This window comes from Sceloporus occidentalis, unplaced genomic scaffold (assembly GCF_023333645.1).
Source record: "Sceloporus occidentalis isolate IW3139 unplaced genomic scaffold, rSceOcc1.0.p SCAF_35, whole genome shotgun sequence".
NCBI classification, from domain to species: domain Eukaryota; kingdom Metazoa; phylum Chordata; class Lepidosauria; order Squamata; family Phrynosomatidae; genus Sceloporus; species Sceloporus occidentalis.
The window spans coordinates 665,001-680,722 of record NW_028317015.1 but is presented as its reverse complement, the minus strand read 5'-3'; the positions used below and the strand labels follow the sequence as shown (position 1 = coordinate 680,722).

At 37.8% G+C, this 15,722-nt stretch overlaps 1 protein-coding gene across 1 annotated transcript in view; it reads right to left on the bottom strand.

The window, feature by feature from the left end:
• Positions 1-15,722, bottom strand: part of LOC149297940 (1-phosphatidylinositol 4,5-bisphosphate phosphodiesterase eta-2-like) — a 76,927-nt gene that overhangs the window by 18,090 nt on the left and 43,115 nt on the right. Inside the window, exons 12-17 of the mRNA XM_089487822.1 lie at positions 5,389-5,481; positions 4,368-4,468; positions 3,510-3,607; positions 2,851-3,033; positions 757-864; positions 481-605 (exon numbers count right to left, since the gene is read on the bottom strand). Coding sequence (XP_089343948.1) covers positions 481-605; positions 757-864; positions 2,851-3,033; positions 3,510-3,607; positions 4,368-4,468; positions 5,389-5,481 — 708 coding nt within the window. The remainder of the gene's footprint in view (positions 1-480; positions 606-756; positions 865-2,850; positions 3,034-3,509; positions 3,608-4,367; positions 4,469-5,388; positions 5,482-15,722) is intronic.

Sequence of the window (15,722 nt, the reverse complement as noted above, 5' to 3'; positions counted from 1 at the left end):
TCCCCCATCACTGATGCTGCTTCTCCTTCTCTGCTGCTCCATCTGCATCTTTCTCTCCTCTTCAGAGTACTTCCACATACCGGGGGACAACCTCTTCCCCCTGTTTCGGAAGTATTCTGAAGAGGAGAGAAAAATGCAGACAGAGAAGCAAAGAGAGACGGAGAAGCAGAATGGGAGACGGAGTAGTGCATGAGGAAGAGAAGAGAATGAAGTTAGCAGGAAGAGCGGAGAAGGAAGAGAAGATGGGAAAGCAGTGACAATGAAGCAGTTGTTCGAGAAGATAGCAAGAGATAAGCTCTTACATTTTCCATTGTGGTGCCTCCTCATTGTCTGACAGTTGTTCGAATTAACAAATTTAACAAGATTTACTAAAATCAAAATTTGTACAACTCTGACGGCACAAGTTTAACATAGATGTAGTGTGGGGAATCATAGTTAAAACCATTTTCTGTTAAATTACTACCCGAATGATCATCTTACCTCTCCACGGTCACCCAGCATGGAGTCTTTTGGTTTCGGAAGCTGCTGTCCACTTATTATTCGCAATACAAGTTGCTTCTTAAACTGACCTGGTAATGGATCCTCGGAATTGGGATTAAAGGCACCTAACGTTTAAACAACCAAAAGCATGCGATTACTAGGATGACAAGCACAGCAGTTCACGTGTGACCATCTCAACACATCTGAAAACCTTTGCACACAAGAGACACCATTTAATGTCAGGAAACTCTGGCGGTACAGGAGACATGTCCTCACCTTGACACATGCATTTCGGCTTCAGAACATATCCACAGCTTCCATTGCAGCTAAACTTGGCTCGGTTCAGCTGCAACATTCTTCCTTCAGACTGGTAATTTAAAGCAACTGATAAAGAAAGCAGAAAAAAAATTAAACCTAAATATTCTGTGCACTGTGATTGCATTTAAAGCAGTTACACCCCGAGCATCCTATTTTTTTCTCACAAGAACATTACTCGTTTGTTACTTTGAAACAATGCCATTTGGTAGCTGCCTGTGTATAACATGGGAGACAGACCTTTTAAGAGCAAATATCCCCCACCATCCAAACCTAGAACTTAGCAACCGTGCACAATGCCAGTCAGCAGCTGTAAAGGCCAATAAGATATTGACATGTATTAAGCAGAGTATTGATTCACAGGAGGAGGATAACATTTCGCCTCTTTACAAGTCAATGGTAAAACCTCACCTTGAATATGTAGTGCAAATAATGACATCGTACATTAGAAAAAGTGCATTTTTTCAGAGTACATAAATAAACATATTTAGTCTGTCTTCATCACTAAGATCTTCCGATTGGAAGATGCATTTTAGAGGGGATATCATAATGTTGTATAACTATGGGCAGGGCCAATATAAAGAGCTCTCCAGTGACCTGTTCATTAACAGAAATGTACAAAGAACAAAAGGCTATCCTCAGAGTGAAAGAATGAAGATTTCATAGAAAACAAAGGAAATTATTTGCTTACAGTAAGGACAATAAAAAAGGGTCTGGATATTTTTTTTAGAAAAACAAAACATATAGGGCTATAAATATTGGAATAATTAATGTTTTAGAGCTTCTTGATCCAAGGAGAAATCGGACTTAGGGGGTGAAGAAGTTATCCATCTTCTTTTGGATTAAGAGCATGAATGATAGGTAGAAGGTATGAACTGGATGGTCTTTTTTCAACCTAAATTACTATGTTACTATGAGCTACGTATTTAAAATATATTCATAAATGCCTCGTAACTAGAAGAGAATATTTTAGTGGCATGAAAGCAGTGGTAGTCGGTAAAGTTGATGCACAGTAAACAAGCACTATGAAAGAGAGGGCACATATCTTATCTATACCATTTTCCCAACTTAAATCTGAGCCATTATATAGAAAAAAAATATATTTTATCAATGATGACAGTACGGCATTGGCCATTGTGTTTAAAAACACAATACTTGCTCTGTGTTAAAGTAGACTCTGGGAGGGAGAGAGTTAAACATTGTGGTGGTTAGATTTTGTGTCAGTTTAAATGCCCTGGTCCATAAAACACATTTCTCAAACAGGATTGTTGGTCTCCAAAGCTTTTATTCTGTTAACTTTTATCGCATCTGTTTCTATAGAAACAAAGAAATTGCTCACTAGGCTAGTCTAATATTCCTTCACCAAAGAGGAGCAATAAATGCTGCTTAGAAGGACTTAGTGTCAGACTCCAAATATTATCTTCTTTGCTAAGTTCACAGCACTTACAAGCCACCCAGTATCCGCAGACCAGCCATTTATTTATCCAAGATAACACCAGCCCATCAAGAACATCTTGTTTATTCGAGGTTAGGACTTTTTGTATGGCCATACAAGAAAATGCTGTTTATGGAGAGGGAGTCTATACACAATATTTAAAACTGAAACATTGTATTTCATAGGATATACAAGCCTTTGGACCAATCTGCACAAACATTCACATGGACACTGGCCTTGTTTCAAGTACAGGGTAGCCTTATTTCTTTCCTAGAATGTTTAAATTCACTTATTGGTACCCAAATCCACATCCCACTCATATATATTCACATTCTCATCAGAGATACAGGTCCTGCTTTCTTCACCAGAACCTCTCTGGGAAAATACAGAAGAAACAAAGGATGGAAACAGACCATAAGGGACAGAAGCCCTCACAGATGGGGGGCTTCTGATTTTGGTTTCACTTTATTGTGGCATTCCTAGATTTGAAACTACTTTTTTCCATATATCTTTAAAATTCCATTTAATAGATACCGATAACCCTGGAACTATGGATATACCATGGAGGCAAGCTGCAGAACCAATGTATGGATAAGTAAATTAAGAAGTTGTTTACATACCTAACTGACAGCCACTGTTCCAAAAAGGTTGGGGATTATAGTTGCTGGAGTCAACTCTGTAGGACGATGGGTAAATCCGTGACAATTGGTACTGGTTGAATCGCACAAATTGAGCTGGTTTCTGTTGAAGGATCTGATGAGCTTTTGTCTCACTAAATGAAGACACTTGCCAGCTTGAAGAGACTGGAATAACCAAGCAAATATATTTAGTTATGGCTTTAAACACATGTCCAAAAATGTTAAATTCAACAGTAAAATCTCATTTTCTTAATACACCCAAACTTCATGTCGCTGTTTTTGGACAAATACTGGAAATTTACAACATGTAGAATGCTATCAAACTCGAGACACAACTTATTCTCCTTTGACATCAATCTTTCAAAAACACCTTTAAAGCCAAATTATGGTTTGTTATGGTTTAAACCGATTTTAGCATCGGGACAAAATAATGCAGCACATAATGAAAGAAAGCATTTTAGTATTTGATCTTCATACAATGTCACTGTAGCTCTCCTTTTAATGAAAAAAACCAAAACATTACAAACCAGTACAAAATTCTGCAATTTTACAGGCTAATAGTAAAATGCTATGCAGGTGCAGAGAGACCAGTATTTGGAACAGAAGAAATACACTTTTGGATTAATATCACATCTACTTACTTTCTGTGTCCACGTCATGGATGCCAACAGATTTTGTATATTTCACTAAGTCAGACAGAGCTCTTGAAAGCTTCATGGTCTTCTTCTGCCTGTTTATTCTGATAAATACAAATACCGTAATTCAGATCAGCTGATTGTTTTGGGGGAGTGGGACTTCTTGATTAAGTAATTCAGAATTTGATGGATGGCTGATAAATATACAGTATGACAGTTCTTACACACTTTGAGGTTTGTTCTCTAAAGCAGGAGTTTACAAGAGAGTTGTGGTTTCAACTGAACTCACCATGGATTCTAAAAGGACCATCCCTGGCTTATTTCACTGCAAGAGCTGGGCTGGCTCCCTGATTTGAATGTCCAATACAAGCTATTCTTGTGGTAGATATTCACTGTTCTCAGTCCTTATTAATGTAAGTTCAGTGAGGGACAGGGCCATCCTTAAGTGGTTAGGCACCCTGTGTGGGCCACCCTCTAGGCGTTATCTCCATCACTGTGCCACACCTCTTGTTTCCTCTCCCATGTAGTTTGGGTAAAGGGTAAATAAATAACACATGGAAACTGGTGGGCTGGTGAGGGGAGATCTTTTGATCTCCCTAGTGGTCACTCTAGTAGAGGCGCCCCCTGGGGTGTTGTGCTGTATGCAGGGGCACAACCCCTAAGGCCGCCCCTGGTGAGGGAGATCAAACTGTAACCTTCCTGTAAACTTCCTTTTTGGTTAATAAACCCAATTAACTTCCCTTTAATTTGAACTACACCAAGATCAAAAATGGATCAATCATACACAGTAGAACTGATCTCTAAAACTGAGCGAACCAAAGTCTTAACAGTTCATGAAGGGCCCATGTTGAAAACATATCTTACCTGCTGTAATGTACAGATGCTCTGGCTAAGCTTCCTTGATGATCAAGGCTATCTTCTGCCTCTTCTAAGCTGGAACTCTTTTTCATTCTTGCACCTTTTTTCTAAAGAAAGTTATAAGAATGTTTTTTTTTTTTTACTTCATATAAAAAAGGTATTTAAAACGTATATTTAGTTCCGTTTTGAGGCAATGTGTTCTAGATAAATACAGCAAAGTCTTACATTACTACTGAACAGTTGTGTATAGAATGCATCAAGTTTAACAATACTAAACAGAAATGTCTTCAGGACCAAAGCTATTTTGTGTTCAATGCTATATCACAATACTTTATTGTATTAAGTAGTGAAGGGGTTTTTTTTTTGGGGGGGGGGGGTTCATTTTTTCCCTGATTTGATCATTTCTACACACTACAATGTACACCTTCTGGCAGGGATTTGCAATTGCTTACTTTATCTTAAAATGGCAACCTCTCATAAATGGCATTTGATAAAATAATAAAGTACCTTTAATGCGTGAAACAGTATAATGGCTCTGCACATGACAATCTGCATCAGAAGCTTGCATTTACTATTGATATAAATTATTAAGGGATAAAACAATTCAACAAGCTTCATCTGGAAGCTTTCCGGGCATTAAAAAAAACAAACAGTTAAACTGCAGATGCTAAAATTTATCAACAATATAGCTTTTTAAATACCACACTACTAAAATCCCAAATGTCACACCAAGCACATTAAAAAGAGACAAAGTATTTTAACTGTTATACGCTAATGGAAAACTTTCATAACCGGATGAAGCCAGTCCAGATGAAGAATTGGCAAAGGATCCAGTAATAAGAAACGCTGGGAATATTCAGACTATGACCTCAAATCCTAAGGGTTTTACCTCCAATCTCTAGGTGTAAGGGAGATTGGGCAGAAAACACTGCTTGTGAAATTGGGGCAACCCATCAGGTTGTCTTTTTGCTCATTAGTGCCAAATAACCACTAGACAAAGTATTTAGCCACCATCGGTTGGATATACCTTTCGCTTGGAGAAGCTCCCCATTAATGAACGACTGTGCCGTTTGTTAGGGCTGGGTGATTCTCCGGATTCTACTTCCTCTTCTGTTTTACTCTAGAAAGAAAATAATAAAGAACTTTTAGAGATGACCGGCACAAACATACTACCATAACAGGACTCCAAACAATTCACTATACAGAATGCAAAAAAATGAGAACTACCTTTATAAAGAAGTCTACACATTCTAAAAACGAGACTAAAACCCTGTGGAAGCGTTTCTACAACAGTTTTCCCGCAATGGCAATGATTTGCAAATGGGTACTTTGTCAGGACATGGATAGTTTCATATTTTATTTTATATGTTTTGGAATGTATGAGACCAGAATGAATTCATTTTAGCTGATTAAATCAAAACATGAAAGGTACCAACTTAAATAGGTGAATCATTATTTAATATGATGTATTTGGGTTTCAGTGAATCATTACATTTGCTCAGAGTGTGCATTATCAACTGACTCATTATATGATCCAACAGCGAAAATAAATGGCTACGAGTTTTTATCCCAAAATGTTGTTACCCACTGATTGCATTCCTCTCTGTAAATGCTGCATTGTGTGTGTGAAGGGTTAAACACTAAGCTTTAAAACCAGCCTTCTCCTGTTATCCAACGTTCACCATCTTACACCTCTGTTGGATGTAATGCACCCATACCTTGGTACCAGTGATGCACAAATCTGCAAATGAATGGGGGTCAGAGAGCTATAGATTTATAGAGTTTTTCACTCCATGGAATAGATGCCTTTGTTAATCAAACAGACCCTGCTAACCACACATATGTTAATTGTCTTTATTGATTATACTTCATGTTGAAGACTCCTTCCTTTTGGGTAACTCTGTTTAAACAGCTGAAGGACACCACTGTCTAGCTATTGGCACCATTATGGACCTTTGCATGCAGAGGTCATCAAACCTGTAAATTGTAGCAGGATAACAAGAGAGTTTCACAGGCCGATGAACAAAGGACGGATGAGAACAAGCATAAAAACATTGGTACTCTGTGTTAAAGCTCTTTAGGAGACATTGCAGAGCTAGAGGTTGTTCTCAGGTTAACCAGAATGTGCTCTGCTCAGCAAACTCTGCGTCTTTAGTGAAAACTGCTAATAATCCATTTGGAGAAAGCTCATTAACCACCTATTCCTGGAAACTCTTATAGCAACATCCAGAACATGTTACTAGATGCCACTTACAAGATGCAAATGCAAAAATTATTCAAGGATTTCCTCTTGAAACAAGCGACAAATTAAAAAAAAAACAAAACCCAACTTACATTACGTAGCATTGAACAAGGCAGTCGCTAGGAGATAAGGCATGTTGGTGTCTTCAGTGAGAAACAATAAAAGATACAGTTCTCAATTGTATTGTATATATTATTGTTTGTTTCATGCATGTGTTGGCATTAGGCAAAGTCAAATGGGTAAATTCAGTAAGATCAGGAACAGACCGCAAAAAAGGTGGTTTGTATGTTGACCTAGGAAGACCATCTTTAGAAAATCAAAGCTAAAGAGCTAAGTAGTCCATTTACTTCTTATACCTACACAGGTAAGTCAAACTCAGAAAGGCCATGTGTCACAAGCACTATTTTCATCTAGAAAAGGAAAATGATAGGTATAACGGGCTAAAGAATAAAGCGGCAAGACACGCTATATTAAAAGACTTGCACCAAACACTGGTGATCTTCTTGCCAAGTTGGTACAAGTTTATCTTCTGCTAAATCAGTTTTTTTTTTTTTCTTTGACATTTCTACCGTTTCACTCATATAATTTGTACTCTCTGGGTTAAAGCTCTTTAGGACACATTCTTTAGGATGAATGCCCCAATGAGTTTAGTTTAAAGAACAACGATGTAGCATCCTGGACCACAAATGAGTTTGTCAATCCTCAGACCTTATGAACAGCGTAGACCTGTAAGATGCCTTCACACAGAGAGAGAAGCACCTTAAGAACATTCGAGAATCTTAACAATGCCATAACATCTTCTTTCCAAAACACTGCAAATTGCTTGTTTTTTTTTTTTACAATACGAACTGTAGCTGTAACTGTGTAAAATGCTGCAGCACACAAGCAAGTAAACCAATTATTTTGCTGCAGCATGGAACAAAAACTCCAGGAGGCAGAATAAATGGCTGCGATAATGATATACTGCATATATATCTATAACCAGCTGAAGAAAAACAGCCAAACAAATATTCATTTCCATAAATATTCAGAATCGCTTCCAATTACTAAATGCATTTGTGGCAATTCTCAACTTTATCACTAGGTTGTGCTGTCAGGTTAAGGTCCAGTATAGAACTCCAGCTTTATTTTCCACCTGTATCGCACCATACATTTTTATTTTACACAAACCATAATCACGTCACTTTTTTTTTTTTCTTCATTCACTTATATGGGTCTCATATTGTGATTCCTGCAGTATTAACCATTTAGATACTAGAAAGCATAGATTTCATTATACTAGACTCCCTTTTCAGTACTGTAGAATATAGTTTTAAAAATAGATTTTAGTAGAGGTGAACTCGCCCGTAGTATTACATGCAGAGCAAAAACAGGATTATTTTTCCTATACTGTTAAAAAAAAATCCTATTAACTCTTTGTGTGAGCAGAATGAAGAAACCACTGATTTGTTGTCATTTTCAAACAGAGGTGCAAATTCAGATTTTAAAAAAATAATATTGTACATCAGGGAAAGTAAAACAGCTAGTTCTCCAGTTTTTGTGGATTTTAAATTCCTGTAACGTTCATTTGCTTTTAGAACAACTACTGGTCCTCTTGGAAATGTTCAATCCACATCTGATAAGTATAGATTAAATCGGTTTTATGGAATGTAACAAAGAGCAGGTCCCATGGGGACTCAAAATTCAATCTGGGCATAAAATACAATGCTACAGACGTTAATTTAATCTAGCAGTGACAAAAACAGTTTTTTTATCTCCTTTTGTTCCGCAGACCTAAATGCTGCCATCACTGAGCTGATTCTTTATGGCAGCGCTAATGAAGTCTTCCTCCATGGACTTACATTAGTCACAGTGCCTGACTAGGTGATTAACAATGAGCCATTCTAATATTTCCCATATATGATCAGTATGATAAAGACTCGTAACGAACATTATACAAAAACTAGAACCGTTTTAAAAAGAGAAGTGCCGTATTTTTGAAAACACTTTTTCAAGTTCCCTTTAAACTTACATGGCTACCCAAAGTGTTTTTTGCTGAAATATCAGTGAATTGCAAGGCTATGTGCAGTTAATGTCTTGGGTACATGGGTTAATAAGCCTGTTGATAGCAGCCACGTTCTCCAGCATAACTGCTCTTTTAGGAGCTTAATTGCTAATGAGAAAAATAGCATCGAAAGCTGATCTAAAGTAAAGCCGAAACGCAGTCTAGTTTTTGACTGATAAAACCCATGTGAGTATTTTATTACAACGTGGAGCTTATTTGTTAGAAGCAAGTAATTTGAAGCAAGCTACTGCAATTAGCTTTGTGTAGTGCTTTCCATCCTTGTAGGAAGATCATTTTTTTTTTCATGTAGTCGGCACATTGCCGTCTGCTGGGATTGGTAATTGCCAATTTGACGTGGTTTCAATCTCACTGAAACAATGCTGGCTTGTTTTGAATATTTAATCTGTCCCGGGTTAAAGAATGGAGAGCAAATTTCCTAAGGGGTGCCTATTTTTGGATTCCTCATTAGCCTTTTTGCTAATATGCCGAGCTTTTAAAGTCATTATTCTAAACAGGAATCGGGATGCAAATTTCCAAAGGAGGGGCAACCTATCAGTAGTGGGATTCTGATTGTTTCCATGGCTACTGCACTACATTTACTACAGGTGATGGCTCATTTAACCCAAATGCATTAAAACCAGTTCGGCACTTAATGATACATTTGTCTTAGCCATGTGATGTCTATGACTAAGCGCTGCTATAATTTTTCCCCCCTCTTTATTCGGTGTGTAAAACAATGAATTAAGATGTAGATTTAATAAGGATTTCACATTGTGATTTGGTATTTTTATTGCTTTTAATGTTTGTCTCTTCAACAGAAATACTTAACCAATCACCCCTTTGCTGATCGGAAAGTGAGTTTCTTAATGCAAGATCCACTCGTACTTCATACGAGTTATCTGCAGAGGATAAGGGCTTAACCTACGGCTCCAAGCATCCAGTATAGTTCTCCTGCCCATACTGGTCTTTATATTGGGCATAATGGGTAGTGCCTAAGAACACCTTCCTTTCCTATTGTGATCGGCTGCTAACTCAGGATTATTCTACAGACGTACAGGTCACAAAAGCAAAGTAAGGCGTCATTTAGCATTTGGTCAGAATGCTGCTCTTGCGGGAAAAGACTACTCACCACCTTCGCTCCTTAGACCTTAGAGCTGCAGCAATATTTGATATCCTATAAATACTGTTCTGATGTGTGTCTCTCAACACATGAATTGTAAAGGGATCATCAGAGGCTCATGTCTATTGCCTTCTTTAAATAAGTCTGTAAAATGCCTGCTATCACTACAAACATCTTTATCTGGAAACACAAGAAAGTCCATATACTTGTTTCTTGGAACTAGAATGTTCTGTCACACGGCACATCAGTACTTAGCAGTAGTCACTGCGGCAAGTTCTCCCACGCAGGTAGACAACTGATATTTATTCACTAAAGTGGGTGAGTGAGTTTCCAGAAGAATTTTATCTCCCTGACTTTGCTTTACATCACAAAGGGCCAAGCCCAGTGAGCTTCAGCTGGAAGAGTTGCCAGCATGGCCCCTGTATAATTCATATTCAACCCAGTAAGATGTCACCTCACTGACTGAACTATGAATTAGGCAGGGCCAGCTCAACTCTTCTTACCGTGAAATACCCCAGAAAAAGACCTTTGTAATGCATTATGAATTTAGGGAGTTGAAGACATAACTCTTCTGCAAACTATTCTGCCAGCTCTTGGTCATAATCTAATTTGAACGTCTAATAAAAATGTAACCAATACAGTATAAGAAAAGGTAAAGTTTATATTCAACAGCTTTTATAACATGCCTAGAACATCCTAAATTACTATCCTCTTGATCTCTTATCAATGGCTGCCCCCAGTTATATGAAGTTTACAATTTTTTATTTAAAAAATATTTTTATATTTATTTTTAAATCCAAGGGTTGGGAGTATACAAGATGTATTCCTATACCGCCGTAGAGTTTTTCTCGTAAAATATTAAAAAGACTTTCATCATCTTAAATTGCCAATATTTTCTACCTAATACTGATTACAATCAGGTCATTACATAGAATCACAGCTCTTTATATCCAGACTTCATAAAATCAGACTTGCTTTAACTTAATACACCAAGCGCTTTCACTATATTACTATTCTTTTTCTAAGGCTTTTACGTTGTTCAGATCATGCAGATGGGATCCTGTTTAAAAGATATTATCACATTTACGTGCCAGTTCACCAAAACATCCTTAACGCAGTCATCCGGTATACATAATGTATGAAGGATCGATGCTCCTCTATACGAATGAAAGATGCGCTGTAATACAAACGATGAATAATGAATCGCGAATTCAAACTTTGTTTAAATGTTTTCACACAACAGAATTTTATGAAGAATGATTAAAGCCGTGGATTGGTAAAAAAAAAAAAGCAGCTGAATTCCTTATAGCAGAATACATAAATTGTATTTGAATTGGTTTAGAGTATTGCATATACCATGCTGTTTGAAAGCCCGTTTTAGCAACCATATGGGATCTGACACTTTAATGCACTGTAGGCACATACATTAACAAAGCCAGAATAATGAATAATAATTTATTAAAACTAGTTGAATGTATACCTTGTGCTTTTTGTTTTTTTAATCAGTGTTAGGCCTAGGGCAACGCTCTGGGGAACATGAGATCCATGTCTCATGGTGGCATAACTAGCATCATCTAATCTCCTGTCCTTTCTCTTCCACCAACTCTTACAAAGTGGAAAAGAGATAACTTTATAAGAATCGTGCAGAAAATCATGAAAATAGAAACATAGCTACTCCCATAGTATACATATAAAGTATGTATATATATATATATATATATATATATATACATTGAACTCTATTATACAGGTTAATTTTGTGTGCTAAACTGCAATATATAATATTTATGAAAATTCAGAACATTCAGGTGCACTCTAGCTATGCTTGGCTATGGGTTGGGCAGAAACTAGTGGGCTTATATGGTATTCAAACATCATTATTATTGAAACATTATTAATCCATCCTGGAGTTCTCTGGTTCTATCGTTATGTTACCAAAACAGGTGATTCTTTTCCCAATACATGCAGCTACAAAATACATTACTCTAGAATTTGTACTTGAACTGAGCTGCAGCTTCCCTAAAACCCCCCCCACACAACAATTGAATTTAAAAGCCGAGATTCTACTAATGCAAATAAGAACTCTGTATAACTATCATGTTCCAGACAAAGTATGCACCCTTATAAGACAAATGTCGTTTTTTAAGTTCTAGCGATTCGGTTCTGCCAGAACTAAATGGGGGCTGGCTTGACAGGTCCGGTTATGTAAACCTAAATATAGCCTTTGTGTTTTATGTCTCATTAAACACAGCTTTATAAGCCGATTTAGAAATTTTACATTATTTTTTTTTTAAACCTTGTTAAGAATCATTTGGCTCTACCTTATTCCTAGTTCACACAGGTGTCCTCGACTCCCCTCCGACCACTGTGGTGGAATATATTAATTGGTTAAAAAAAAAAAAATCATATCAAGCAGGATAATTTAAGATATTTGAGAAGGTAACAGATATAAATTAATTTTAAGCTAAAATGTGGTAGTCCGTACATACCACAGAGGTGAGAAACTAGGGTGAGCGTACATCCAACAAAGTTTTCAACGGTTTCAACTTCTCACCTCAGTGTATCGGCCCCACCTGCAGCTCAAAACCAACATATAACTCTTATTGTCTATTTTTATTGCCTGAGACAACCCTAAAAAGCTGTATGGTGTGGATTAATGTGATAACTAATCACTATAAATACCGTTTGGTGGCAATTTATCTTCACAAAACCAATTTGGGAATTAATGAAACTCCAAGCAGCAGATCCGTTTCTGATATTGAGATTAAAGTTGGTAGAGAAGAGACAATGCTTCAATTAAGCAGTTTCAGAACCTCAGTGGTAAAAATCTTTGGAAGAGGTTTTTTTTTCATTAAATCACTTGCATCTGTTTCAGCTTTATCTCTTTTATTCATAGGAGGCAATAACTTTTAAATCCCCTGACCAGCTGTTCCTTACAATCCTTCACAGGCTCGTTACGGAGATGTGATGGCTGCAGATTCACATTTACATTCTTCATAAGACAGACATTATGTCTTCAACTTGGTTTCTGACAGCCTTAATGTAACAGATTGAGGAGGGCTGCACAAGTTCCTGGGGGTTCTCAGGACGGGATAAGCAGGGCTGGATTTACAACCTAGGGGCCCCTGATTGACACATCCTGAAAATAAAAATGAAGCAATATAATGGATAGGCATTGTCAGAAAGACTTATGCGAGGCATGGGTAGGTCATGATCCAAACGGGAAGAGGGCATAGCTAAAATGAGGATGACACTCGTTTGCTTCCCACTGGGACGCAATGGATTTTAACTAAATCCCAAGATAACTTGTTTTCGGTTTTAAATTGCCGAAAGACAATCATGATCTTGTGTGTTCAATAAAATGATAGTGGGTAAATCTCAGCTTGTCTGGACAGCTAATGAGTCATGAAAGCTGGTGGGATATCACAGCTTCTGAATTTGCTGCACAATTCCTAACAAAACAAAGCTGAAACTGGGTCCCATTTTGAAATACCCGGAACGCAACTCCACCCAGGAGAGCTTTTCCAGGAACTTGGTGAACTCTGCCGGATTCAGGCACAAGTAAGCCCAATGTGAATTACAACAATACCTAACGTATGATCTGCTGATAAGACCCACGAATGGCAGTATTTTGTGTAGCCAAATAGAGAAGGGCTTCTGGTTTGCCTGCATATTGAGTTAAACAAAGTGTTCTACTGTGATAGTGGGACAGACCAACTGAGAAGAAAAAAAACAAGTATGAGGAAAAAAATAATGCATAGAAAATACTGAGCTTCTTGTTTAGGTCCTAAAACTTAATGAATGCTCCTAAATAGTGTTTAGTGAGCTCAGTAGACCTGTGCTAAGCAGTTAAACATAAGTTACATTTTCCCTGCCTCTCCAAATCTTTCCTGCCCTCTAGCCCCGTTTCACAGTTCATAGACCAATATACTGCAAAGTGACATCATGCAAAGGGATGTCAAAAACATTCAAAGGTTCCATCCCTTTCGGGGTCTTTTTAATGAACCAGTCACTCCTCCAGTCATCTAAAGAGCTGAAAAAGAAAAAAATCTGAAGCTTTTCCTTAGACTGGATGAATCACTTTGCTTTGGCTATTCTGCCATTTAAAAACAGCCATGTGAAACCCCCCCAGAGCGACTTTAACTACACGAATGCGGCATTTTCCCTTCCAAGCTATGGAATCCTGCCACCACTATAAAGGTGCAGCACTGAAACTAAATATGCACAGATCTGTAAATACAAATAATATGCAACATAAACATCACTGTTTTACAGTTTAAACTTCATTGTATTTAAGGTCTTCAAATAAGCGTGTGTGCAGAAGAAAAATCAAATTAATATTTGGTGTGACCTCCCTTTGCCTTCAAAACAGCATCAATTCTTCTAGGTACACTTGCAGAAAGTCAGGGATTTTGTAGGCGTATAGTTGGAGAGAAGCTGGGTGAGGAACAGCCAAACTTACTGACAAGCTTTAATGCCAAAAATCATACACCATGGCAAGACTGAACACAGCAACAAAACACAAGGTAGTTATACTGCATCAGCAAAGTCCCTCCAAGAAATTTCAAGGCAGACAGGGGGATTCCAGGTGTTCTGTCCAGAAAGAGGGGGCAATGTTGAGGACCAGAGACACGGAGATCGGCCATTGAAACTCAGCATTGGCAGGAAACAGCGGTACCCTGCTACACCCATCTACTGTCCATCATTGTGTCCAAAAGCCATACCTCTGATGTGGAGTAAGGCCAAGCAACTCAACTAATTTGAAATATTCGGCTGCAGCACAAGTCATTTTGTTTGGTGGAGGGCTGGAGAGCGGTACAAGTGTTTGCAAGGTACAAGGATTTCGTCAGAATTAATGGTATCCTCAATCGTGATAAGTACAGGCAGACACCTATCCATCATGCAATACCATCAGGGAGGCATCTGATTGGCCCCAAATTTATTCTGCAGCTGAACAATGACCCCAAACATACAATCAAAGTCACTAAGAACTAGCCTCCAAAAAACGTGTGTAAGTCTACCTATAAGAATTGATGCTGTATTGAATGCAATGGTAATTCACACCAAATATTTTTTCTAACCACTCACTTTGCATTTTGTTAATTGATAAAATTAACTATTAATATATCTATTTTCGAAAGCATTCTTACTTCGTAAACGGCTTAGGCAGGTATAAGTATTAATGTCATTGTCAATGTAGATGGCCTGCTTATTGGAACAGAAAAAATATATATTGTATTAACGTCTAATTAATTTAAGGAAGGGTGGTAAACTTCACCCCGTTATCTGGCACCGAATTACAAGCCGCCACGTTGTTAGCAGCAAGGAAAGAAAGGGTCAAGTACGAGTATCTAACTTCTATGCTTTGCATAGTACATGTATGTATGCACGTGCCGTCAGAACATGTCTATGGCAGATTGGGAATCACAAAATAATTAGGTAAAAAATAAAATCAAGATTATTTGTCTAGATTGTGACAAATATAATTTTCCACCTACTCCAAATCCTGGCTTCCGCCTACAAAGACAGATCTGCATGTGGTGTTACCCGTGACTTTGTAACCAGGCCCTTACCGGCCATCTAGCACACCAGGCAAATGGCCGGTGGACCAGTAGCTCATAAGTATGCATACTTACTGATACTGCCGCTGCGAAAGTATAAAAACAAAGCAGCCGCATGTATGTCATTCGGTGGCCGCTGGGCTTAGTAACGATAAGCTAGAGAGATCTGAACAATAGTAAATAGCAAACCTCACTTTACTTATAGTTACATTTGTAGATCTGCTGCAGCAATTATATTGCACCTTAAGGCATGTAGGAAGTGCGTCCCTGGGAAATAAGTAATGTAGGAAAAGCCTATACTGCACAATGACATATACAGTGATTTGACTTATGCAATATATAGATCGACTTTGTGCTCTAGGAATCAGCCCTCCCAAAAATGAAGGTGACAGGT